Raw genomic sequence first — 25,125 nt, forward strand, 5'->3', positions numbered from 1 at the left:
CACACCGCTTAGTGCTGGCTCCCTGCACTCCTAGTCAGAGTACACATCGGGTTAATAAGCAAACCGCTTTGCTTATTTACCCGATGTGTACTCTGGCTACGTGTGCAGGGAGCAGGGAGCCGGCGCTGGCAGCCTGAGAGCGGCGGACGCTAGTAACTAAGGTAAATATCGGGTAACCAAGCAAAGGGCTTCTTGGTTACCCGATATTTACCTTGGTTACCACCGTCCGAAGAAGCCGGCTCCCGGCTTCCTGCACATTGTTGCTCTCTCGCTGTCACACACAGCGATGTGTGCTTCACAGCGGGAGAGCAACAACTAAAAAATGGTCCAGGACATTCATCAACAACTAGCGACCTCACAGCAGGGGCCAGGTTGTTGCTGGATGTCACACACAGCAACATCGCTAGCAAGATCGCTGCTATGTCACAAAAGTCGTGCCTCAGCAGCGATGTTGCTTAGTGAGACGTGGCCTTTTAATGATCATAATTAGAGAACAGCAATGATTGTAGCACAGAGAGTAGAAGTAAATTTTCTTAAGGTAACTACAGTCACCAATCAGTAGGAAGTGTATAGGCCTTTGCTTTGAATGACTTCAGCATATCGTGAGGCCACAGGACATCACTAGTCTCTCGCACTGCTCTGGTGTGATTTTTGGTCCACCCTTCTTCCAGGCTCTTACAGTTTTTGTTTTTTTGGGGTTTTATTTGACTGTTGTGGGTTTCTTGGACATAACTTTGCACCAAGGATTTTCAAGAGGTTTTCTATTGGGTTTAGATCAGGACTCTAGGTTGAAACCATGAAATGGCCAATGTTTTTTTTTTTTTTTTTTTCTTTCTGTTTCAAGGAACTGCTTTACCTGTTTTGTTGTGTGACAGGGGACATTGACCTGCATCAAAATTGCTGGCTGATTGAGTGATGAATGCAAGTAAGGAACCACATGTTGGTGAAAGGTTCTGATACACACTTGCAGTCACTCTGCCATGTAGCTGTATAAAAGGTCCAACTCCTGCTGCAGAAAACATTCCACAAACATGACAGTTCCTCCACCACCTTTCATTGACTTCAACACACTTTGTTCAGTCTTTCCCCAGTTTGTCGATGAATATAATGTATCCCATCAGACCCAAATAAACTTTCTTTCATCACTAAAATTAATTTAACTGTGGACGAGTCTAGCCTTTTGTTTCTTACTGCGAATGAGAGGTTTGGTCACTGCAGAGTGGGCTTTCAGTCCAAATGCTCTTAAAGGGAACCAATCACCATGGTTTTTTCGAATAACCTAAAGTCAGTGCTATACTGGCACTGTCAGGCTGAGTCTATACATACCATTAGTGGTCATCTCTGATATTTCAGGTTTTGAAATCCAGAAAGTAAAGTTTATAAAAACAGCAGCTTCTTGAGTGACAGAGGCTGAGGAGCAGATAATATATTCATAGTCATCCCCTCCCCCTGTTTGAATCGATGGTAGAATACCTATACTAATTCTCTTTCACTTGCAGGAACTGTGTTAGGTCATACCCATGTGACCAAAAGGGGTGGGGCCTCCGCCACCAAAGCTGGATACCAGGAAGCAAGATTTATCTGTTGGATGAGGCCCTGCTGTTCTGGTCACATGGGTATGACCTCACACAGGTGAAAAAGTGAATCGATGGTATAACACTTATCCCCTCCTGCAGTTAGAATTCGCATAACTGAATATATTATCTCTCAGCTGCTGTCACTCAAGAAGCGGCTGATTTTATAAACTTTACTTTTCTTGGATTTCAAAACCTAAACATCCAAGCTGACCACTACAGGTCTGTATAGATTCAGCCTGACAATGCCAGCATAGCACTGGCTTTAGGTTTTATATATGAAAATCCTGGTGATTGGTTCCCTTTTAAACGGTGTGACACTGTATGACGAAACAAATCCTTATCCTCTTCAGTGCTGAACTGGCCAGCAATTCCAGCTGCAGTGTTGAAACGATTAGCCATGGAAAGTCTCCGCATTATCCTGTCCTCTCTTGCATTTGTCGTTTGAGGGCGACCAGCCTTCTTTTGGGACTTGAACGAGTTTGATGTTGTAAAAATGCAATATTCTCAAAAGCAGAGTTGGAACGACCAACTTCTCTTGCTATGGCTGTTAGGGTCACCCCTTTGGCGCTCATCTGGACAACCTGCTGCCGGAGGATTTCAGTCACTTTGGAGTGACACACCATTTTTGCAAAGTCAGTGCAAACTGGAAAGTTAGGCTGCCAGTTAAATAGGGTTTATCAGATAATTAAGGAAATTGGCACCAGGTGTCAGGTTAACACCAATAACTTGCAGGTATCTGAAAGTGTTCTCTAATTTTGATCCATTTTCTTTTTCATTTATCTCATTTACATTTTTATTATGTGCTTTAGAATAAATTCAATTTATGAAATAAGCTTAAAATACTGCTAGTTTACTCATGTTAGGATATAATCACATAGGACTACACAATGACCTTAACATTTAGGAGGTTGTGTGTCGACCTCTTATTTTGATCTCCAGTGTATGTGCACAAATGACTGGCTGACAGTTGTGACCCGCTTTCTAGTTTCAGCAAAGCTAGCTGCATACATAGGATGGCTGACTACATGAGATTGGCCATCGACTGACAGCAATGTCACCCCAAACACTCCTGAAAGTATGGAAAGCCTATGTATCTGATCTTCCTTGTTTAGTCACACCATTTCACTGCGTATGTGATTCCTTAAGTTGGCCTGACCATGAAGGGATGGAGACCTTGGTATAAGCGTACTGGGTGCTTCCTGTGTGCCATGTTAAAAGTAAATCTTCTTTTTTTCCTTTCCAATTGACCTTTTCTACTTTTCTGTACACGCAGGGGGATTCTAAACGCATCACACTTGTGCTTCAACAACCCACTCAGGCCGCGTCAGGAACACCGCAAGGCCAACGTCACGTGGTACTCGGTGGTCTTCCGGGAAAGCTTGTTCTTCAAGGAAATCAGTTGGCTGCTCTGACCCAGGCCAAGACTACTCAAGGTCAACCAGCCAAAGTGGTCACTATTCAGCTGCAGATGCAGCAGCCTGGGGCAGCCGGACAAACGCCTCAGAAGTTTCAGATTGTACAGCAGGGCCCGGGTGGTCTGACTCTTGCACCCGGAGGACAGCAGACACATGTTATAAGTGCCCAAGGAACTCAGAGGCTTTCAGTACCTCTCAAGGTTCTCTTACAGCCACAGGTGAGTAAAAAGCTGAAGGATTTCTATGTTTGATGGGCGGCATTGTATAAATTGTTATTGAAGACCACAGTAGTTTATCCTGGAAAGGTCAGTTCCTATTGGCTGAATGCCAAGAAATTGAGTCTAAGGCACTGTGCGCACTAGTGCGTTTTACCCGCGGATTTGCCGCGGAAATTTCTTGAGAAATGTCTGCAATCTTTGTGCAGACATTTCCCAGCAAATTCTATGAGAAAAAAAAATAGCTGTGCGCACTGTGCGGATTTTTCTCAAGAGATTTCCTTGAAGAATTTCTCTAGAAAATTTCTTGAGAAAATGAGCATGTCAATTCTTTTGTGCAGGTACCCTGCGAATTTCGGCAGTACAGCCTGCAAAATCCGCAGGGAACCACCCGCGGGAAAATCGCGGCAAATCCGCATGCGGATTTGGTGCGGATTTTTTCCGGAGGTCCGGAAATCTTTCACTCCCAGAAGTTTCTCAAGAAATTTTCTTGAGAAACTTCACATTTCTAGTGCGCACATAGCCTTAGGCTGCTTTCCTTTCACGCATCAGTTTTTTTCCATCAGGCACAATCCAGCAAATACATGAAAAAACAGATCCGGCGTCTGTTGCCGCCAGATCCGTTTTTCCCCCATAGACTTTCATTAGCGCCGGATGGCCTTGCGTTTCATCCGTTGTTTGCCGGCAAAATATACTTGTCCAGCAGCCGGATGAAACGTTGAAGTGAACATTTTTGTTTTCGGAAAAAAAAAAACTGATTGTGCCGGATCCGGCGCCGTACGGCTGTTTTAATGGAAGCCTATGGACGCCGGATCTGGCAAACAACAGATCCAGCTGCCGGATATGTTTTTCTGAACTGAGCATGCTCAGTATCACACCGGATCTGGCAAAAAACTGAAGGAACTGATGGATAAAACTGATGCAACTGATCCGTTTTTTCGCCGGATCCATCGCATCAGTTTTTTCGCCGGATCGTGCCTGATGCCAAAAACCTGATGTGTGAAAGCAGCCTAATTTTGTGGGTTTCCTTCTATCAAGGTCTTCAGATGTTCATTTTAGGCACTGAGAAGGTGTGTGTGTGTGTGTGTGTGTGTGTGTGTGTGTGTGTGTGTGTGTGTGTGTGTGTGTGTGTGTGTGTGTTTTAAATAAATTGAGCCTTCACTAATGTTTCCTTCCAGGCTGGGTCCTCCCAAGGTGCTCCACAAAGTCTATCCGTTGTAAAGGTTTTGAACGCAAGTGAAGTGGCAAATCTCACTGCTGGCTCATCAGTCATGAAGGTTGGAGGTAAGCTGTACAAAGCGAATATTGCATTTATCCCTCTGTTACAAATTTGAGCAGGCATTTTTGAGGTCCTTTGCCTCGTCTGTAATTTCTATATATGCTCAGATGTGCTGTGCTTTTGTGTGTGGTATTTACATATGGGGGGGTTATTGAATCTGCAGTTTTTCTGCCCGGTACTCCAGAGATATTTCAGATTGATAGCTGATCACATGGGCTCTCCTGATCCATTGAGTAACTGTAAGTTGTGATCTGTGATTGACCAGTGCGGTAACAGGGAATGGTGGTGACACATATAACTTTATAGACTTCTCTCCTATCTGCTACTGTTGAGTTTATTTTTCTTAATAATGCATCTGGTACAAGTGTGCTTGTCTATGGGCTCAAGAATATCCAACAGTGCCTGCCTTTGCACCATTTGTGGTTAGCTTTAAAGAAGTTGACCTCAAATTGAAACTGCTCTCCAATTCACAGCATAAGGTATATAGATAGAGATGTTTACCTATCTTAAAGGGAGGCCTGTGGATAAAGATTGGTGTTTTAGCTCATATGTGCCACGATACAGCTATAATCTTATAGGAATGAGTAAAGTGCTTGGTAAGCATAACAAGCAATTTGCATTCTGGGGTGCTCAGTACTTGTTTACTGAGTATAATTGAAGTCAATGGGGAACTTGAGGATTTTTCCAGAAAATCTTCCTGAAAAATGCTTAAAGGGAAGGTGTCGTTAAAAAAAAAAAAAAAAAAAAAAAATTCAATAACTGTAAAAATGTAAAGTATTAATGTTTTGTTTTAAATATTACAATTTTGTTTTTAATTGAGCAAAATATAAAAACAATCTTTAAAAAGTTTGATATTTTCTACTCTTAAATACTAGGGGGAGCAGCTGCTGAAATCCTACTGTAGAACTAGCTCACATTACAATTGCAGTAAAAGTGGGTGGGATCTGCTCTCCTGTGTGTGATGTCACGCCTCCCCCTCCCAATCTGGGCGTTTCCAAAACGATAAGTGAAGATAAAGTTTTAGGATCACAGTTACCACAAAGTGATCCTAATATGGCTAAAGTGTCACCAAGGACAGCTGGCATAGTGCCCTTCTGTATAACGCACCCCACTGTATACTATGTCCCACTGTATACCATGCCCCTATATACTGTGCTGCTGGCCGGGATTGGAGGTCCGAGGTGACGTGGCAAGGAGGGGTGATCTGCAGCCTGAGCGGCACTGCACTACATATGTCACACCGCGATCACCACTCCCAGCTGCATGCACTCACCTCAGACCTCCGTCCCCGATAGCCTGTCCTGTCAGGCTGGTGTCTGTCTCTCCTGTCAGCGATCACAGCACAGAGCAGCTGGGAGCGGAGGCCTGGGGTGAGCAGATGCGGGGGAGGTGGGGGGTGGGGGGGGGCTTTAGCACGCCAGGATTAGTTACAGTGCAATCACCGCCGGCATCGGTACTCACCCCAGCCAGAGCGGGTGACATGGGGAAAGTGTAGCTCACAGCATACACTGTGAGCTCCATAAACATGGTGGCGATCTCCTCCTTCTGCTGTGATCTGGACAGCCCAGGGGAGCAAAAGCAGTGTCAGTGTTAAGCAGGGCTGTGGAGTCGGAGTCGGAGTCGTGGAGTCGGAGTCGGAGCTCATTTTGGTGGAGTCGGAGTCGGTATAAAATGCACCGACTCCGACTCCTAAAATATATAATAAATTGGGGACAGGAGTGCAATGCAGAATGTGCTGAATATTTTACTAAATAACAACATTTAGTATAATGCTTATATTTAAGTGAAAAATTTATTGTAGTACAATGTGAACATCAGACATTTAATTGTTTTTATGATACAATAATCAAGATATTTGGATAGAACATAAAATATTTATTGGAATACAACTTTAGAACACAAAAAAACTAATAAATTGTAAATATGTAATATATATAATATATATATATATATACAGTGTATATACACACACACAAGATATATATGTAATCTACTGTATATTACATAGTGTATTACATATTTACAATTTATTACAGTTTTTTGTGTTCTAAAGTTGTATTCCAATAAATATATTTTATGTTCTATCCAAATATCTTGATTATTGTATCATAAAAATTATTAAATGTCTGATGTTCACATACACATGTACTACAATAAATTTTTCACCTAACTATAAGCAATATATGTAGGAGCCGGAGTCGGAGCCGGAGTCGGTGCAAGAGAATTTGAGGAGTCGGAGTCGGAGTCGAAGGTTTGGCTTACAGACTCCACAGCCCTGGTGTTAAGTGTAGGGTTGGTGCCCGTCTATCAGATCCATTGCACAGAGAGCTGCCGTATTTGAGGGGAGTAACTGTCGTTCCTCCAAGATGGCAGCCCCCAGTGTTTCAGTAAAAGTAGAATTAAATATTAAATAAACAGTTAATTAAATTTTGTATTAACCCCTTAACGACCCATGACGTACTAGATACGTCATGGATCGTTTTCCGGTAAGCCCCGCCCCCTGCCGCCGGCGGGCGGCGGCGATCGGCGCACATATCAGCTGTTATCAACAGCTGATATGTGTGCCTGCTAGCCGCGGGTGGAATCGCTTCCACCCGCGGCCATTAACCCCTTACATTTCGCTGCCAAAGTCTTGGCAGCGATATGTATATGGGCGCCGCCATTACAGTGACTTACCCCGCCCCCGCCGGAAGTCACGTGACATGATCACGTGACTTTCGGCGGTTGCCATGGTAGCACAGGGTCATGTGATGACGCCTGTGGCTAACATGAGTCACTTCCTCTCAATGCCGGAATACAGCCGGCATTGAAAGTGAAGCAGCAAATCTGCAGTTCTCAGCTCTGTAGCTGAGATCTGCAGATTGTGCAAAGCAATCAGATTGCTGATCGCAATAGCCCCCTAGGGGGACTAGTAAAATAAAAAAAAAAAGTAAAAAAATAAGTTTTAAAAAATTAAAAAAAAATAAAAAAACCTAAAAGTTCAAATCACCCCCCTTTCACCCCATTGAAAATTAAAGGGTTAAAAAAATAAAAAATACACACATATTTGGTATCGCCGCGTTCAGAAATGCCCGATCTATCAAAATATAAAATCAATGAATCTGATCAGTAAACGGCGTAGCGGCAAAAAAATTCCAAACGCCAAAATTACGTTTTTTGGTCGCCGCAAATTTTGCGCAAAATGCAATAACAGGCGATCAAAACATAGCATCTGCGCAAAAATGGTACCGTTAAGAACGTCAGGTCAAGACGCAAAAAATAAGCCATCACTGAGCCTCAGATCCTGAAAAATGAGAACGCTACGGGTTTTGGAAAATGGCGCAAAACGTGCGCCACGTTTTTCGGACAAGCTTGTGAATTTTTTTTAACCCCTTAGATACAAGTAAACCTATACATGTTTGGTGTCTACAAACTCGCACCGACCTGAGGCATCATACCCACACATCAGTTTTACCATATAGTGAACACGGTGAATAAAATATCCCAAAAACTATTGTACAATACCAGTTTTTTTGCAATTTTTCCACACTTGGAATTTTTTTGCCATTTTCCAGTACACTATATGGTAAAACTTATGGTTTCATTTAAAAGTACAACTCGTCCCGCAAAAAACAAGCCCTCATATGGCAAGATTGATGGAAAAATAAAAAAGTTACGCCTCTCGGAAGAAGGGGAGCAAAAACGGAAAGTGCCCGGGGGCTGAAGGGGTTAAAAATAGATTCCATAATCACTATTAATAGAGAAATAAAAAAAGTAACACCTTACCAAGTTCCCCATTGACTTCCATTTTACTCCATAAATGTGTGCTGCGCCATAAGATGCTCGTTACAATTACCGAACACTGAGCAGTTCGCTCATCCCTATTAATTAATTATACTGGCGATGGCTTGGATTACGTTGCACTTCTGACCCTACACCTGAAACTACGCAGCATTTCTTCATCGTTCCTTATGGGAGACCCAGACCATGGGTGTATAGCTTCTGCCTCCGGAGGACACACAAAGTACTACACTCAAATGTGTAGCTCCTCCCTCCTAGCATATACACCCCCTGGTAGCCAGTCCTAGCCAGTTTCAATGCTTTGTGTTCAGGAGGTCACACACACACACATGCATTCTCTGATTTTTTTTTTGATTTTTGATTTTTTTGGATTTCAAAGATTTGGAAGAAAAGCGGGTCCAGTCTGGACTCCCGGCATGTCCCTTCTCACCCCACTGTGTCGGCGGTGCTGTTAAGGTTGATTTTACAAGGCTGGAGCCTTCACATGCCGCGCTCCTTCACCATCCCCTGGGGCTCTGGCTTGAAGTGGGAGCCATCATGGTTCTCACTGCTTTGCAGGAGACCGGTCTCCATCCGCAGCCCTTTCAGGATCCTGCCGGACGGAGCGCTCACCTCCCAGGGACCTGGCACCTGCGTCTCACAAGCAAAGTACTGAGACTTTTTTACCACAGAAAGTGGTCTTTCCAGGGGTCCCGTGCACTTTATTTATTGGGGAGAGTGTGTTATATGACTGTGTTAACATTTCCGGCCGGTTCTCCAGTTTTCACTGGAGAACCGCGCCGATGGTGCCTGCACGCTGGCCGCATGTTTAAATCTAGGCCCTGGCTTCGCCTGAGGCCTAGTTTCGGTTTCACTGCCCCTGCATGTCAGTCATGCAGAGGGACAGTGCGGCTCCGCCCAGCGGCTGTTCAGCACAGGGAACGGACACTCCTCACTGAGGAAAGATTCCCTCCCCTGTATACCTCATTTGCCCGCTCTCAGAGTAGGCCCCGCCCCCTCTCCTCGCTCCGGTCGCCATTTTCTCAGCGTTCTCAATGTCTGCATAGGCACAGAGATACCACATTGTGACAAATGGGGGCCTGGGCTGGGGGACTGGAGGGCACAGAAATGTATGTTAAACGGTCTGGCAAGCCACAACCTCCGGTTGTGCAGCTGCTTATATTCTCTGTTTATATACTCTGCTGGGGGTCATTCTGGACAGAGCCCCCACTTCTGCAGCATGTCTCACATCAGAGCAAGGCTGCAAGGCTGTTCTTAATATGCACTGCATGTAGACTCGTACTACCTGTACCGAGCACATAAACACACTGGTCCCTCAGCCTGGAGGCTCATCAGTGGTCCCTCCAGCTGCTCCGGTGGTGCTGAGCATGCATTAGCCCCCTTCTCAGGGCGCTTCTGCTGCTACGGCTCGCTCAGCAAAGCTCACAGAGGACTCTTCATCTGGTCTCAGACCCCGTCCTCCTAAAATGGAGACGCAGGGTCCCCTGTCCTTCCCCGTCCCGCAGCTCTGATTCAAGAGCTGACTCACTGGACGAGGAGGATGTCTTTACTAGGGGCTCGGACGCTACTTCATGTACCATTGATCTGTCCGAAGGTGATGCAGATGCTAATGATTTGATTGCGTCCATTATATTTGTACTGGACCTCAATCCGCCTGTATCAGGGGAGCATCCCCCTCTGGCAGAAAAGCATCAGTATACCTTAAGAGAACAAGGAGTGTGTTCCTTAACCACTCCAGTTTTCAGCCCACTGTGACCAAGCCCAGGGTCTGCTCTGTCAAACGCTTCCCAAAGCGTGGTTCTGATGACAGTTTTCCCTTTCCACCAGAGGTGGTCAAGGAGTGGGCTCATTCACCAAAGGTGGTCCCTCCGGTGTTTAGACTCTCAGCCCGGACCGTTGTATCAGTGGCTGATGGCTCCTCACTTAAGGTTTTGCTGTCCGCCAGGTTGTCCTTCTGGCCAAATCTGTATGGAGGCGGCAGGGGCCTCGTTCTCCCCAGCTTTTGCAGCAGTGCGGGCTTTCAAAGCCATCTCTGCTTCTCTAGAGGAGATGCATTCCCTCACAGGGACTCTATGCCCGAAATGGTTGCCTTAACTTCCAGACTTCAGTCTTTTCATCCTATGCCATGTCTGCCCTGCTGGAGACTCTCACCGCACTGCGGTGGCCTCGGCTAATTTCCTCGCTATCCGCAGGCTCCTGTGGCTTCGGAAGTGGAAGGCAGATGCTTCTAGAGAAGTTCCTTGCTGGGCTCCCTTTTGCTGGGACCAGACTATTCGGGAACAACTGGATGAAATTATTACGGAAGCTCTTGGCGGGAAGAGTTCTTCCATGCCACAAACCTAAACCAGGAAACCTGTCCAGGACAGGAATCAGTCGAGGTTTCGTTCTTTTCGTTCCTCCATCTGATCGTTCTCTAAGCCCTCGGCCTCGTCCACTAGCTCAGCCAAGGATCGTAAACCCAAATGGCGCACGAAGCCGCGTCCTCAGAAGACCGCAGAAGATGCTGCCACTAAGTCAGCCTCCTCCTGGCTATCTGGCCACGCCAGCAACGTCCTTGGTCGGTGGCAGGCTCTCCCACTTTGGCGACGTATGGTTTTAACACGTCTCCGATCAGTGGGTGCGGGATACCATCTCCCACGGCTACAGGATAGAATTCTATCCAGCCCGCCAAACAGATTTTTTCTGTCAACTCCCCCCTGCTCCAAGGCCGCCGCCTTCTCACAGGCTGTGGCATTCTTGCAGGCCAATGGAGTAATTGTACCGGTTCCCGACTGGGAACGGTTCTGAGATTTCTGCTTAAATCTATTCCTAGTCCCCGAAGAGGGCAGTGCCTTCCGACCTGGATCTCAAGCTTCTCAAGCATGTTCAGGTGCGGCATTTTCGCATGGAGTCTCTGCGATCAGTCAATGACCCAAGGAGATTCCCTAGCGTCCATCGACATCAGAGATGCCTACCTGCATGTGCCAATCGCAGTTTCACACCAGCATTGGCTACGTTTTGCAATCGAAGTGGTCCAATTCGTGGCTCTTCCCTTGGGGTTAGCCACGGCCCCTCGAGTATTCTCAAGGTCGGGGCAGCTGTGATTGCGGTCCTGCACCTCTAGGGGTTGGCAGTGATCCTTTTGTCCTGGACGGCCTTCTAGTCTGGGCTTCATCCAGTGCAGACTGTTAGCGGAGTGCCTCGCTCACTCTCGCCACTCTAACCAATTCGGGTGGCTTGTCATTCTGTCCAAGTCCACTCTGACTTCGACCCAGAAGTTCACGTACCCAGGGACGCAATTCGAGACTCTGTCGGCACTTGTGAAGCTGCCCTTAGTCAAACAGCAGTCCCTCCGCTGGCGGTCGACGTCGTTCCATCAGGCACCTAATACAGGTGCTGGATCAGATGGTGGCGTCAATGGAAGCGATTCCCTTGCCCAGTTCCATCTGCGTCCTCTGCGGCTGGATATTTTCCGCTGTTGGAACAAGCGGACTTCCTCCTTCCACGGGGTGGTGGCTTCGCCACAGACCAGGGGCTCGTTTCAGTGGTGGCTTCGGCCCCTCTGTCTCAGGGACGCTCCTTCCTGGCCCGTCCCGGGTGATCCTCACCAGGATGCTAGTCTATCCGGCTGGGGAGCAGTACATCTCCACCATGGAGCGCAGGGCACTTGGACTCTGTCCGAATCAGCCCTCTGGATCAATGTGCTGGAAATCAGAGCTGTGTTTCTAGCTCTCTAAGCCTTTCACCATCTGTTGGCGGCCAGGCACATTCGAGTCCAGTCAGACAACGCTACAGCGTTTGCCTATATCAACCTCCAGGGCGGGACACTCAGCCGCCTGGCAATGTTGGAGGTTCAACGCATTCTTCAGTGGACGGAGGACTCCTAGTCCACCATATCCGCAGCCCACATCCCAGACGTGGAAAAATGGGAGGCAGATTATCTCAGCCGTCAAACCGTGGCTCCACGATCCTCAGGTTTTTGCGGCAGACGCACTGGTTCAAGTTTGGTCCCAGCTCCGTCTGTCTTACGTGTTTCACCCTCTAGCTCTTGCCCAGAGTCCTGCGCAAGATCAGAAAGGAGGGCCGTCGGGTCATTCTCATTACTCCAGACTGACCCAGGCAAGCTTGGTACCCTGACCTGCTCAATCTGTCCGTAGAGGTGCCATGGCATCTCCCGGACTGTCCAGACCTTCTCTCACGAGATCCGTCTTTCCGCCAGAATCCTGCGGCTCTCAGATTGATGGCGTGGCTTTTGAGTCCTGGATCTTGACGACTTCTGGTATCCCTCCTGAAGTCATCTCCACTATGACTCGAGCTCTGAAGTATCCTTTGGCCTTTTGGCCTTGCCGACCCTCCTGTCTCTTCTACAGTCCGGTCTGCAGCTAGGACTATCCCTCAATTCCCTTAAGGGACAGGTCTCTGCTCTGTCAGTGTTGTGTCAGCGGCGTATCGCCCGGCTGGCTCAGGTGCGCTCCTTCATGCAGGGCGCATCTCACATCATTCCGCCTTACTGGCGGCCTTTGGAGCCCTGGGACCTTAATCCGGTCCTCACGGCTTCCGGAAACCCCCCTTTGAGCCTCTTAGGGAGGTTTCTTTGTTTCGTCTTTCACAGAAAGTGGTCTTTCTAGTGGCCATAACTTCCCTTAAGAGAGTCTCTGTTTTGGCTGCACTCTCTTCGGAGTCACCCCTTTTTTTTGGTTTTTCATCAAGACAAGGTGGTTCTCCGTCTGACTCCGGACTTTCTCCCTAAGGTGGTTGCTGCTTCCACCTTAACCGGGGCATTTTCCCTGCCTTCCTTTTGTCCGGCTCCTGTTCATCGCTTTGAAAAGGCGTTGCATACTCTGGATCTGGTGCGGGCGCTCCGGATCTATGTGTCTCGCACTGCTATTCTTAGGCGGTGCACCTCTCTTTTGTGCTGACCACTGGTCAGCGTTAGGACCTCTCGGCATCTAAGCCGACCCTGGCTCGTTGGATTAGGTCTGCCATTTCCGATACCTACCAGTGTACTCAAGTGCCTCTCCCGCCGGGGATCAAGGCACACTTGACCAGAGCTGTCGGTGCCTCTTAGGCTTTCAGGCCCAGGCTACGGCTCAGCAGGTCTGTCAGACTGCCACTTGGATTAGTCTGCATACCTTTTCGAAGCACTACCATGTGCATGCTCATGCTTCGGCAGATGCAAGCTTGGGCAGACGCATCCTTCAGGCGGCTGTCGCCCATTTGTGAAGTTAGGTTTCGCCTACTTCTCAGTTTTTCTGTTTATTCCCACCCATGGACTGCTTTGGAACGTCCCATGGTCTGGGTCTCCCATAAGGAACGATGAAGAAAAAGAGAATTTTACTTACCGTAAATTCTTTTTCTTATAGTTCCGACATGGGAGACCCAGCACCCTCCCTGTTGCCTGTTGGCAGGTTTCTTGTTCCGTGTGTTTTCACCGGCTGTTGTTGTTGTAGACAGAGGTTCCGGTTGTTCCGGGTTTTGCTCTGTCTCTACTTGTGGTGGATGTCCTCCTTCAGCTTTTGCACTAAACTGGCTAGGACTGTCTACCAGGGGGTGTATATGCTAGGAGGGAGGAGCTACACGTTTGAGTGTAGTACTTTGTGTGTCCTCCGGAGGCAGAAGCTATACACCCATGGTCTGGGTCTCCCATGTCGGAACTATAAGAAAAAAAATTTACGGTAAGTAACACAATTCTCTCTTTTTGGACCTGATGCACACAACACCCCCTACACTATTTCTACCAACAGAACTCTATATTTTGCTTAGTCCAATCAGGATGTAACAACTGTCCACAGGAAGGGTGATGGCGGTCTATTACTTGAGGGTCTCTCCGCTTGTCTATGACAGGATCCCAAGTTTCTCATTAGAATTGTACAGCGGTTGATCATGCACACGGCCTCCATTCAAACTCTCGAGGACTGTGAGATATAGCCAGCCATAGAGCAAAGACCAATGTCCCATAGCATTTGAATGTTGCAGCAGTTATAGTCACTGCAACGGGCAACTTTGGGCCTCCATTCTCATGAATGGTGGGTGTCCCAGTAGTCAGTCTTCCAGTTGTCATTCAATTGTCTGGTGGATAGGTGATGAATATCGTTCTTGTCCCAGCCCTTTTAAGAAATTAAGGCACCATCTTTATCATTTCAGTGGATTTGGGATTGAAATTTAACAAACCTGAAATGTTCAACTATAGGTAATGGATTGGTTGAAGTCCTACTCCTCTCCTCCTTTTTCTTCTTTTCTTTTACTCCTTCTTATTCTAGAACATAACACAGATTACATAGCAGCACATTGTGATATAAATACCTTTTAATATTTTGTTGGCTACATTAATTTCCTCCATTATTGAAGATGGACCCACTATAAAATGATAAAAACAGACTCTTAACTGATGCTGTACGTGTGTGTATAATTAACATATATTATTTTGTAGTCTTGTGCTAATGGCCTGCTCTAAAGAGATCTATAAGGACTATAGTGGTGTGATGTAATTTTATGATTGAATCTGAATACATTTTGCATTCCATAGTTGGTGAATCACGTAAACTGGATAATCAGAAGAAGCAGGAAAAGGCCAACCGCATCGTGGCTGAGGCCATAGCCAGGGCTCGTGCACGAGGAGAGCAAAATATTCCTCGAGTCTTAAATGAGGATGAACTTCCCAGTGTCAATGCTGATGATGATGATGGAAGTCGGAAAAAGAGGAAGAAAAAGAGGGGTGAGCCTGGAGATGGCTCTATTCATGACAAGTCCAAGAAATCTAAATCGTGTAGCAGCTCACGGTCTAAGAGCAAGTCAAAGCCTAGGTGTGTACCATCGCACTGCCAGCCTACACGTGGTGCTTAGAACATGGCATCTGGTCTAAGAAGCCGATATCACGGGTGAGGAGTTGTAGCAAATCTTTGACGTGTGATGCCTTTATTTTGTTTGCAGTACTATCACTCCCATTGTGAGTAAGAAAAGGAAACGGAACCCATCATCTGATAATTCTGATGCTGAAGTGGTCCCATCTCAAGCTTCTCCAGCCGAGGATGAAGATAGTGTTCAGGTACTGTACTAGGCATAACATAGTACATGGCGTTTCTTCTGACTGATAATGTATTTGTTGTAAATCCCTCTTTAGGTCAAAGTCTTCAACTGTTAAAAAAATCCCATCACTAGGTCATTTATTTTATAATTTTATTTCCTTTGCTCTTAGAAGAGACGATCAAACCGGCAGGTGAAACGTAAGAAGTACACTGAAGATTTAGACATTAAAATAACTGATGATGAAGATGATGAGGAAGTTGACGTGACCGGTCCGGTCAAGAGTGAGCCAGTTTTCCTGCCTGAACCTATCCCATTGCCTGACCATGAGGCAGTCCCTTCCATGCAGTTCTTTGTTGTGAGTAGATTATTTATTCAGATTTTTTTTTTTCTTTTTTTTTTTTTTTTTTTCCATTTTGTGCTATAAAACTTTTTTAAGCTAGACATTTAGGATCTAACCAGAGTGACCAGGAAAAATGATTTGCACGTATTTCCTTTTTTAAATCCATATGTATTTTTTTGTTTAAGGAAAACCCAAGTGAGGAAGATGCTGCAATTGTAGACAAAATCCTGTCTATGAGGGTGGTGAAAAAAGAGGTACGGAAGCGTTGTCCGTAATCACTGGCTTCAGTTAGTACTTTTTATTGTCATCTGATTTACTTTGGATATGTTTCTCCCTTCCCAGCTCTCTACTGGAGGCTACATTGATGCAGAAGAGTTTTTTGTCAAGTATAAGAATTAGTGAGTATACCTGTTTGTAGGTTTATATAGCAAGATACCAACTCACACTACCAAAAGACAAATTTAAATGGCAAGATGTGTGGACATTGTGCAACCGCACACTAAACATAAAATTTTTTAATAGTGCTCATTTAAAACAAATAAACCTCATAAAAACGTGAGTATAAAATGAGAATACCCAAAGCAGTGGTCACCAAGCTCAAATGGACCCTGGTGTGGGTACAGCGCACAAAACACTATCTAGACTGGGTCACTGTTATGTCACCTCAGTACTATATTAGAGGTCACATGTACAGGGAACCACCCTCCACTCTGTACCTCCAATATTATCTAATGTGTAGATAACTGGTGTAAACGACCGCCATTAAACATATACCATTTCTTTAGATAATACTGTTATGATAGTTGGAACGGTCTCACTTCTGACTTGCGGGCTTCAAAATTCTTATGGACAGGATATTCACTGATAAACCTCCATGTTTATCTCAAAAAATGTTATCCACACATGTCCACACATCTTGCTATTTAAATCTGTTTGTAGGTTTGCTTGCATATGACTTTGTACTGGAGTAATACATCTATCCCTCCCTTCCAGTTCTTATCTGCACTGTGAATGGGCAACAATTGAACAGCTGGAGAGAGACAAACGCATCCACCAGAAGCTCAAGCGATTTAAAACAAAGATGGCGCAGATGCGTCATTTCATGCCTGAGGATGAAGAGCCCTTTAATCCGGACTATGTGGAGGTTGATCGAATTCTAGATGAATCACATAGTATTGATAAAGACAATGGGGAGGTATGTTACATCTTTCACTTGCTGTATCCAGGGCCATATTTGCTGCTAAACACAAGAGGGCAGGTGCCTGGGGTGACACACAAAAGTTAGCTTTTATTGTTAGATTTGGCAGTTTCTGAGATATTAGTGCTTCTTTGGCTATGTACAAAGTTGAGAATCTTGTAAACTGCACAGATTATCTATCCTATCCTATCTATCTTTATCTATCTATCTATCTATCTATCTATCTATCTATCTAACATTAAACAATTATATCACAAAAGTGAGTACACCCCTCACATTTTTGTAAATATTTTATGATCTCTTTTCATGGGACAACACTGAAGATATGACACTTTAATACAATGTAAAGTAGTCAGTGTGAAGTGTAAATTTGTTGTGTCCTCTAAATAACTCAACACACAGCCAATTATGTCTAAACTGCTGGCAATAAAGGTGAGTACAACCCTATTTGAAAGTAGCCAAATTCTACCCAATCAGCCGTTTTCCTTGCCTGGTGTCATATGACTCATTAGAGTGACATCACTGAAAATTCAACATAACACCGCATGGCAAAGAATTCTGAGGATCTGAAAAAAAGAATTGTTGCTCTACATAAAGATTGCCAACACAATGAACCTGAGCTGTAGTACGGTGGCCAAGACTATATACAGTGTGTACACTCATATCCTGTCCATCGCCATTAACTTGAGAACGGCGGCAGCTATAGGCATAGATGTTGTGTCTAGGTATAGTAAAGTAGCCAGGCACTACGCAATGAAACCACCTATAGCGCCACCTGGTGGAAAACAACGGAGTTAGCATTTTTATCTCAAAAAACGGAACGAGATAGAAAAAATTGAATTACAAAGTTGTAGGGCATCATCAATTCAATACGAATCGACACCTTGCATACAGAAATGCTATGATTAGAACGTGTAAAACTCACAAGACAGCGGACGTGAAGCGATACCTCATGGAGACCTTCCTACAAGTCATTGGGTATGATGACTGCGTGGAGTGGCCTCCACGCTCACCTGACCTGACCCCATTGGACTTCTTTCTGTGAGGTCACATCAAACAGCAGGTGTATGCGACCCCTCCACCAACATTGCAGGACCTACGATGACGTATCACAGATGCTTGTGCAAACGTGTCACCTACCATATTTCACAACGTGCAGCAAGATACAGTATGCTGTGCAGAGTCCAGATGTGCATTGAAGCTGACGGTGGCCACTTTGAGCATCAAAGTTAAATGAGCGCCATATGCGTGACCAGCATTAAATGTTTTGGGGGGGGGGCTCATGGGTTTCATATCATAGCATTTGTGTATGCAAGGTGTCGATTCATATTGAATTGATGATGCCCTACAACTTTGTAATTCACTTTTTTTTCTCTTATCTCGTTCCGTTTTCGAGATAAAAATGCTAACTCCGTTGTTTTCCACCAGGTGGCGCTATAGGTGGTTTCATTGCGTAGCGCATGGCTACTTTACTATACCTAGATTCCACTTCTATTCCTATAGCTGCCGCCGTTCTCAAGTTAATGGCAGTGGACACACTGTATAGCGGTTTAACAGGACAGGGAGTTGGAAGTTTCGCCTTCAGCATTTTGCCCCCAGCAGTTCGGCCCGAGGTACACTACGCCCCCGGATGTTTCGGCCCCAGCTTTTTGCCCCCAGATGTTTCGGCCCCAAATTAGGCAGGGAATTTTGGCCTGGTGTTTTAGCCTGAAGACCTCTTTCACAGTAGGCACTTACCCAATTGCTAAGCACTGGAAAATCGCTAAGAAGATGTTTTGCCCCCAGCAGTTCGCCCCCGGATGTTTCGCCCCCAGCAGTTCGCCCCCAGGATGTTTCGCCCATTTTGCCCCCGCACATTTCGCCAACAGCAGGTCGCCCACGGATATTTCGCCCCCAGCTTTTTGCCCCCAGATGTTTCAGCCCCAAATTAGGCAGGGAATTTTGGCCTTGTGTTTTAGCCCTAAGGCTGCGACTGCACTTTGCGTTCTCCTACTTGCAGTTCAGAACGCACATTTTGGGCTTAATTGATTTGATCAAAGTTGCCTTTTTCTGAATTTTAGCGCTGAAAATGCATGTGTATTTACCGCGTTTTAGATGCGTTTTCAGCGCTTTTTACCTGATTTTTCACATGTGTTTTGAACATCAAGACACTGCTAAATAAAGATTAAACAGTCAAAACCAATGAAAAAAGGGAAAAAAAAGGAACAGATATAGAATTTTAGAAATAATTTAAGAAATAGAAATATTTAATGAAATTATAGCGGTACTATACTATTTATTAGAAAAATAGCTAAAAATTAGTAATTTTCATAAATTTAGTTGTCGGACTATGTGTGTGTGTGTGTAAAGGGACATATGAAATCATTATTATAATGTTCAAAAAGTATGCGTTTTGGTAGTTCAATACGCTTGTTTTCTGCACATGAAAAGCAGGCAATTTGAAGTTTCTTGGTTTTTGCCATTTCTCATTGACTTCAATGTTAGCAAAACGCACCTAAAATGGCAAAAACAATTGACATGCTGCTTCTTTGAACGAATGGTTTTTGCCACAAACTATGCAAATTAAACGCAGCGTTTAGAAACGCAAAGTGCGGTCTAGAAATCCCCAATTTCCATAGACTTTGCTGTAAAATCAAAACGCATGACTTTTTTGGCATGAAAAAGGTGCTTCTCAAACTGGACCTAAAAAGCCGCTGAAACGCAGGTGGAAACGCAAAGTGTTGTCGCACTCTAAGACCTCTTTCACAGTAGGCACTTACCCAAGTGCTAAGCACTGGAAAATCGCAAAGAAGATTGCCAATTTTGAATATATAATGCCTGCTTTACACGGTGCAATTTCGCATACGATATGGTATGCGATTTGCAACGCCCCCATCGTATGTGCAGCACGTTCAATTTATTGAACGTGCCGCACAAACGATTAACCCCCGTCACACATACTTGCCTTCCATACGACCTCGATGTGGGCGGCGAACGTCCACTTCCTGGAGTGGGAGGGACGTTTGGCGTCACATCGACGTCACGCGGCAGCCGGCCAATAGAAGCGGAGGGGCGGAGCTGAGCGGGACGTAAACATCCCGCCCACCTCCTTCCTTCCGCATTGTGGGCCGGGAGCCGCAGAAGGCAGGTGAGATCTGTTCATTGTTCCCGGGGTGTCACACACTGCGATGTGCGCTACCCCGGGTACGATTAACAATCTGACGTTCAATTCGTCAGGAATGAACGACGTGCATGCGATGAATGGTTTTTCGTTCAATTGCACGTAGCTGTCACACGGTACAACATACCTTACGATGCCGGATGTGCGTCACTTACGACGTGACCCCGCCGACACATCGTAAGATATCTTGTAGCGTGTAAAGCAGGCTTAAGTCAATGGCTGGAAAAGCGAGGTGTTTCGGCCAGCTCTTTTTATTTTATTACAGGAGCTATTTTTGAGCACTTAGCATTCATCAATAGCCTGTATCTTATGGGTCATTACCGAGAGCGCTCACAAAAGCGTTCTCAAAAATGCTAGTAAAGCACGTGCTTTGGAGTTCTAAAACAGTGGCAGCATAAGGGTGCTTTCACACTTCCGCTACATATGCACTACAGGCCGCCCATTCGCTTCTGTAATGCTGCCGTTCCGCTAACCTGCAGCGGAACGAAAAGAAGAAAATGCTCTTCCTTTTTGTTCTGACACTGATAGCGGATTGCGGCATTAAGAAAGCGAACGGGCGGATGCAGATCACGGAACCCAGCCGTTCACTTCTATGGGCAATGCAAGCGGAATGCCAGCATTGCCCCGGGGTCAGCTGGATGTCAGATCCAGAGCGGATTGACCTGTGGCGGCCCCAAACACAAGTGTGAAACCACTCTAAAATTACAGTGTGCAAGAGGTCTAAAATCAAAACAATTTTGAACTTTTAGGGTACTTTCACACTTGCGTTGTTTTCCTTCCGTCACAATCCGCCCTTTTGGAAAACAGCGGAATCCGTTAACGGATTCCGCTGTTTCCTATAGACTTGTATGGATGACGGATTGTGCCAAAAGTACCTGCGTTGCTTCCGCTGGCCGACACTGCGTTGCTTCCGCCGAGTGGCGATGCTTAACATTACTTGCTTGTGTTAAAATGACGCCGAGTGGCGGATTCTATTACATTCCGTTAGACGGACGCCTAATGGACGCCAAACGGATGCAATGGGTCCGTTATTTCACAGGAATCAGCTAACGGATTCCTGTGAAATAACGGACCTGTTGCATCCGTTGACAACACAAAGATAACGGATGCGTCGGCAACGGACCCAGCGGATTCAAGCCAACGCAAGTGTGAAACTAGCCTTACCTGACTCAGCACTGACTTGCTTTGTTGCAAGTTTTGTTGCAGATGTAACAAGTAGCAGGTCAGATGTCCTGCAAGTTACATTAGACTAGTTTTAATTCTATCTGTATATAGAATCTCTGAAATCTCCACAAAGAGAGAGGTGTACTGCCACAAAAAATCAGTCAGCTTCCACAGCAATTCACTTTCTACAACTATGAATTCAGTTCTGTCCAAACGTGGAAGGAGGACGTTGGTCCATGAGAATCACATTTACATATTTTCCAAAAGAACCACTGATGATGTCCATTCCATCTGGGTATGTGAAAAACGGTGGGTACCAGGACAGGAAAGGAACACTAACTTAGTATTCCAGACACTTTTAGGATGGAAGAAAAAGTGTCAGCTCTTTGTGCAAATAAAATAGCGTGGCAAAAAATGTCCAGGTGGGTAGAGTGCCTGGGTTCTGTGGTTACCAGGACAGGAAAGGAAGCCTCACTTTCTATCCCTCCTAATGAAAAAATGCAGCAAGGAATTCCCTGAGCTGAGGTACACAGACGGTTATCTAAAGCTGTACACAGCGTTTGCACGGACCTGCCTAGCAGCTATGGCTATGTACGGCTGGAAATTAGTCCTGAAAAGGGCTGAAATAGTCTGCAGTCCCTCCCTAATCCCTACAGTGCTGTGTGCTTGTGCACACAACAGGATCAGCGGCGGCAGCAGCAGCGTGAGCGGTGACTTTCACCCACACGCAGAAGGCAGATAATGGCGGCGTGAGGGAAAATGGCCATATTTATAAGGCAAGGACATGTGACATTCACAGCCTATGACACATGCCCTTGCTTGTCTGGCAAAAATCCACTTAGCTGTGTGTGTGTGTGTCTGGGATTGGCTGACATGCTGGCCCGCCCCACTGCACACGCGCTTAGGAAAAAGAAAAAAAAAAATTGGCATTCTCTCAGCAGCACAGATCTAAACTGCGCCCCCCCCCCCCCCCCCGCACACTATACGCTGAAATTTGATAATAGTGTGAATCACAGTGACTCACACTATTACAGTGAAAAGCCAGCTAGTAACTAGATGGGCTTTTTGCTGATAGAACCGTTCTCGAACGTAACTCGAGCTGTCGAGCTTTTAGCAAAAAGCTTGCGTTCGAGTTCGATCTCGAGAACCCCCAAAATCACTCGAACATGAAATTGGCGAACCTCGAACATCGCTCAACTCTACTGAGGACTCAGTGTGCTGCTAGAGCAGGATTTGGCTTCCGCCCGTACTTAACATGCATCCATGAAGAAAGAGCTCCACGTTGCTGAAGTCCTATACAAATCCTTTATTGGATTACAAAGTTCCAAAAGTGCCAGACCACCATCACCCACCCACATATATACATATATATATACACACACACTGTTCAGGCGTACAGTGTGCATATATATATCTAGCTCTGGAGATTGGATCGGAATTAATTCCAATCTTTGTATGATGATATGGTATGATCGGCCCGATCTGATCCTATCTTTCCAGTGATCGGCCAACACTAGTTGGAATCAGTAGGCCTCACTACACTATATTACCCTCAAAGTTTCCCTTGAAGGCAAAAATCATAGTATTTTATATCAGCACCTTTATAGTGTAGCATTTTTCACATTTGTGCAAAAGAAACTTTGCAATAATTATGCATAATGGAATTGTTTTAATACAATGTTAAATGGTTAAGTAGCTTACCAGAGTCATGCAGAAGGAACTGCTGCTGGACACCATCAACACTGATCTCCTGCAACTCCAGGGGGATAACAAGTTGATCAAGGGTTTGAGGTAACCTTGGGATATTGCCAAGTTCCCTTGCTAATCGTATTGTTCTCTTCAGTGATGCTTTCCTTGGGAGAAGTGCTACTATATTAGAATGGGCTCCTGAAATGACGTCTGTGAGAATCTATTGTGGTGTCTCCTGTGTTTGTCCTTGCCCTGGTGACTGCCTCATTACCAAGTCGGATTGCTTAAGGTCTTGCAGCTTGTGCTGCGTGACTGTGAAGATTGACTACTTTCACAACTTCGCCAGATTCTTCATTGGTCCAAACACGTCCCTTGCAAGTCGACCGTTTTTCACATACCCAGATGGAATGGACATCATCAGCGGTTCTTTTGGAAAAGAAGTAAATGTGATTCTCATGGACCAACGTCCTCCTTCCACGAGTGGACAGAACTGAATTCATAGTTGTAGAAAGTGAATTGCTGTGGAAGCTGACTGATTTTTTTTGTGGCAGTACACCTCTCTTTGTGGAGATTCAGACACTGCTATATTCTGATGTACAGATGGAATAAAAGCTAGTCTAATGTAACTTGCAGGACATCTGACCTGCTAAGTGTTACATCTGCAACAAAACTTGCAACAAAGCAGGTCAGTGCTGAGTCAGGTAAAAGGTCAAAATTGTTTTGATTTTAGGCCTCTTGCACACTGTAATTTTAGAGTGGTTTCACACGTGTTTGGGGCCACCAGAGGTCAATCCGCTCTGGATCTGACATCCAGCTGACCCCGGGGCAATGCTGGCGGAATGCTGGCATTCCGCTTGCATTGCCTATAGAAGTGAATGGCTGGGTTCCGCGATCTGCATCCGCCCGTTCGCTTTCTTAATGCCGCAATCCGCTATCAGTGTCAGAACAAAAAGAAGAGCATTTTCTTCTTTTCGTTCCGCTACACGTTAGCGGAACGGTGGCATTACAGAAGCGAATGGGCAGCCTGTAGTGCATATGTAGCGGAAGTGTGAAAGCACCCTTATGCTGCCACTGTTTTAGAACTCCAAAGCACGTGCTTTACTGGCATTTTTGAGAGCGCTTTTGTGAGCGCTCTCTGTAATGACCCATAAGATACAGGCTATTGATGAATGCTAAGTGCTCAAAAATAGCTCCTGTAATAAAATAAAAAGAGCTGGCCGAAACACCTCGCTTTCTTTATCGTTCCTTTGGGAGACCCAGACCATGGGTGTTTAGCTTCTGCCTCCGGAGGACACACAAAGTACTACACTTAAAAGTGTAGCTCCTCCCTCTGAGCTTATACACCCCCTGGTAGCCAGTCCTAGCCAGTTTATTGCTTTGTGTTCAGGAGGCATACATCCACACATGCATTCTCATCTGATTTGTTTGACTTTTGGAAAGAGTTTGAAGAAAAGCGGGTCCATGTCTGGACTCCCGGGATGTCCCTTCTCACCCCACAGTGTCGGCGGTGTTGTTAAGGTTGATTTACAAGGCTGAAGCCTTACATGCCGCGCTCCTTCACCATCCCTTCTGGGCTCTGCCTTGAGGTGGGAGCCAGCACGGTCTCCATGCCTGGCAGGAGTCCGGTCTCCATCCACAGCCCCTTGAGGATTCTGTGGGACTGGAGCACTCATCCCCAGGGACATGGCCCTGCGTCTCAGCAGCTAAGTACCTGAGACGTTTATGTTGGGGGTCCCGTTTCTTTATTGTATGGGGAGAGTATGCTGTATGTGATTGTTTTTAACTTTTCCGGCGGGTTCTCCAGCTTTTGCCCGAGAACCGCGCCGATGGTGCCTGCTTGTCGGCCTCGCCGCATAAATTTAGGCCCTGGCTTCGCCGGAGGCCTAGTTTCGTTTTCCTGCCCTCGCATGTCACTCATGCAGAGGGACAGGTTCGGCTCCTCCCGGCGGCCGTTCTACACAGGGGAGGGACACTCCCCACTGCTGGGGCGTCCCTCCTTCCATGCAGGTCTCTATAGCCCTCCAGTTCCCGCTCTTTTATAGGAACCTAGTCCCGCCCCCTCTCTTCGCTCCGGCGGCCATTTCTCAGGCAGAGTTCACTCTGCTCTGGGACATCCTGCATTCTGCATCTCTGCTGAGGTGCTGCGCACTGGGGGACCGGGCTTCGGGATCTGGAGGGCACACAACACTGCGCTCAGCGGTCTGGTAAGCCACAGCCGGTCTCCGGTTGTGGACCTCTGTATATTCTCCCTGGGGTTCATTCTCTGCAAAGCCCCCACTCCAGCAGCATGTCTCAAACAAGGA

At 46.0% G+C, this 25,125-nt stretch overlaps 1 protein-coding gene across 5 annotated transcripts in view; it reads left to right on the top strand.

Annotated features, from left to right (window-relative positions):
- Positions 1 to 25,125, top strand: part of CHD8 (chromodomain helicase DNA binding protein 8) — a 172,065-nt gene that overhangs the window by 45,179 nt on the left and 101,761 nt on the right. For all 5 annotated transcript variants that reach the window (XM_075319601.1, XM_075319586.1, XM_075319617.1 and 2 more), the window contains exons 3-10: positions 2,851 to 3,210; positions 4,386 to 4,491; positions 14,772 to 15,048; positions 15,176 to 15,290; positions 15,441 to 15,626; positions 15,797 to 15,865; positions 15,954 to 16,009; positions 16,605 to 16,806. In XM_075319601.1, coding sequence (XP_075175716.1) covers positions 2,851 to 3,210; positions 4,386 to 4,491; positions 14,772 to 15,048; positions 15,176 to 15,290; positions 15,441 to 15,626; positions 15,797 to 15,865; positions 15,954 to 16,009; positions 16,605 to 16,806 — 1,371 coding nt within the window. The remainder of the gene's footprint in view (positions 1 to 2,850; positions 3,211 to 4,385; positions 4,492 to 14,771; positions 15,049 to 15,175; positions 15,291 to 15,440; positions 15,627 to 15,796; positions 15,866 to 15,953; positions 16,010 to 16,604; positions 16,807 to 25,125) is intronic.

This window comes from Anomaloglossus baeobatrachus, chromosome 1 (assembly GCF_048569485.1).
Source record: "Anomaloglossus baeobatrachus isolate aAnoBae1 chromosome 1, aAnoBae1.hap1, whole genome shotgun sequence".
Lineage (NCBI taxonomy): Eukaryota > Metazoa > Chordata > Amphibia > Anura > Aromobatidae > Anomaloglossus > Anomaloglossus baeobatrachus.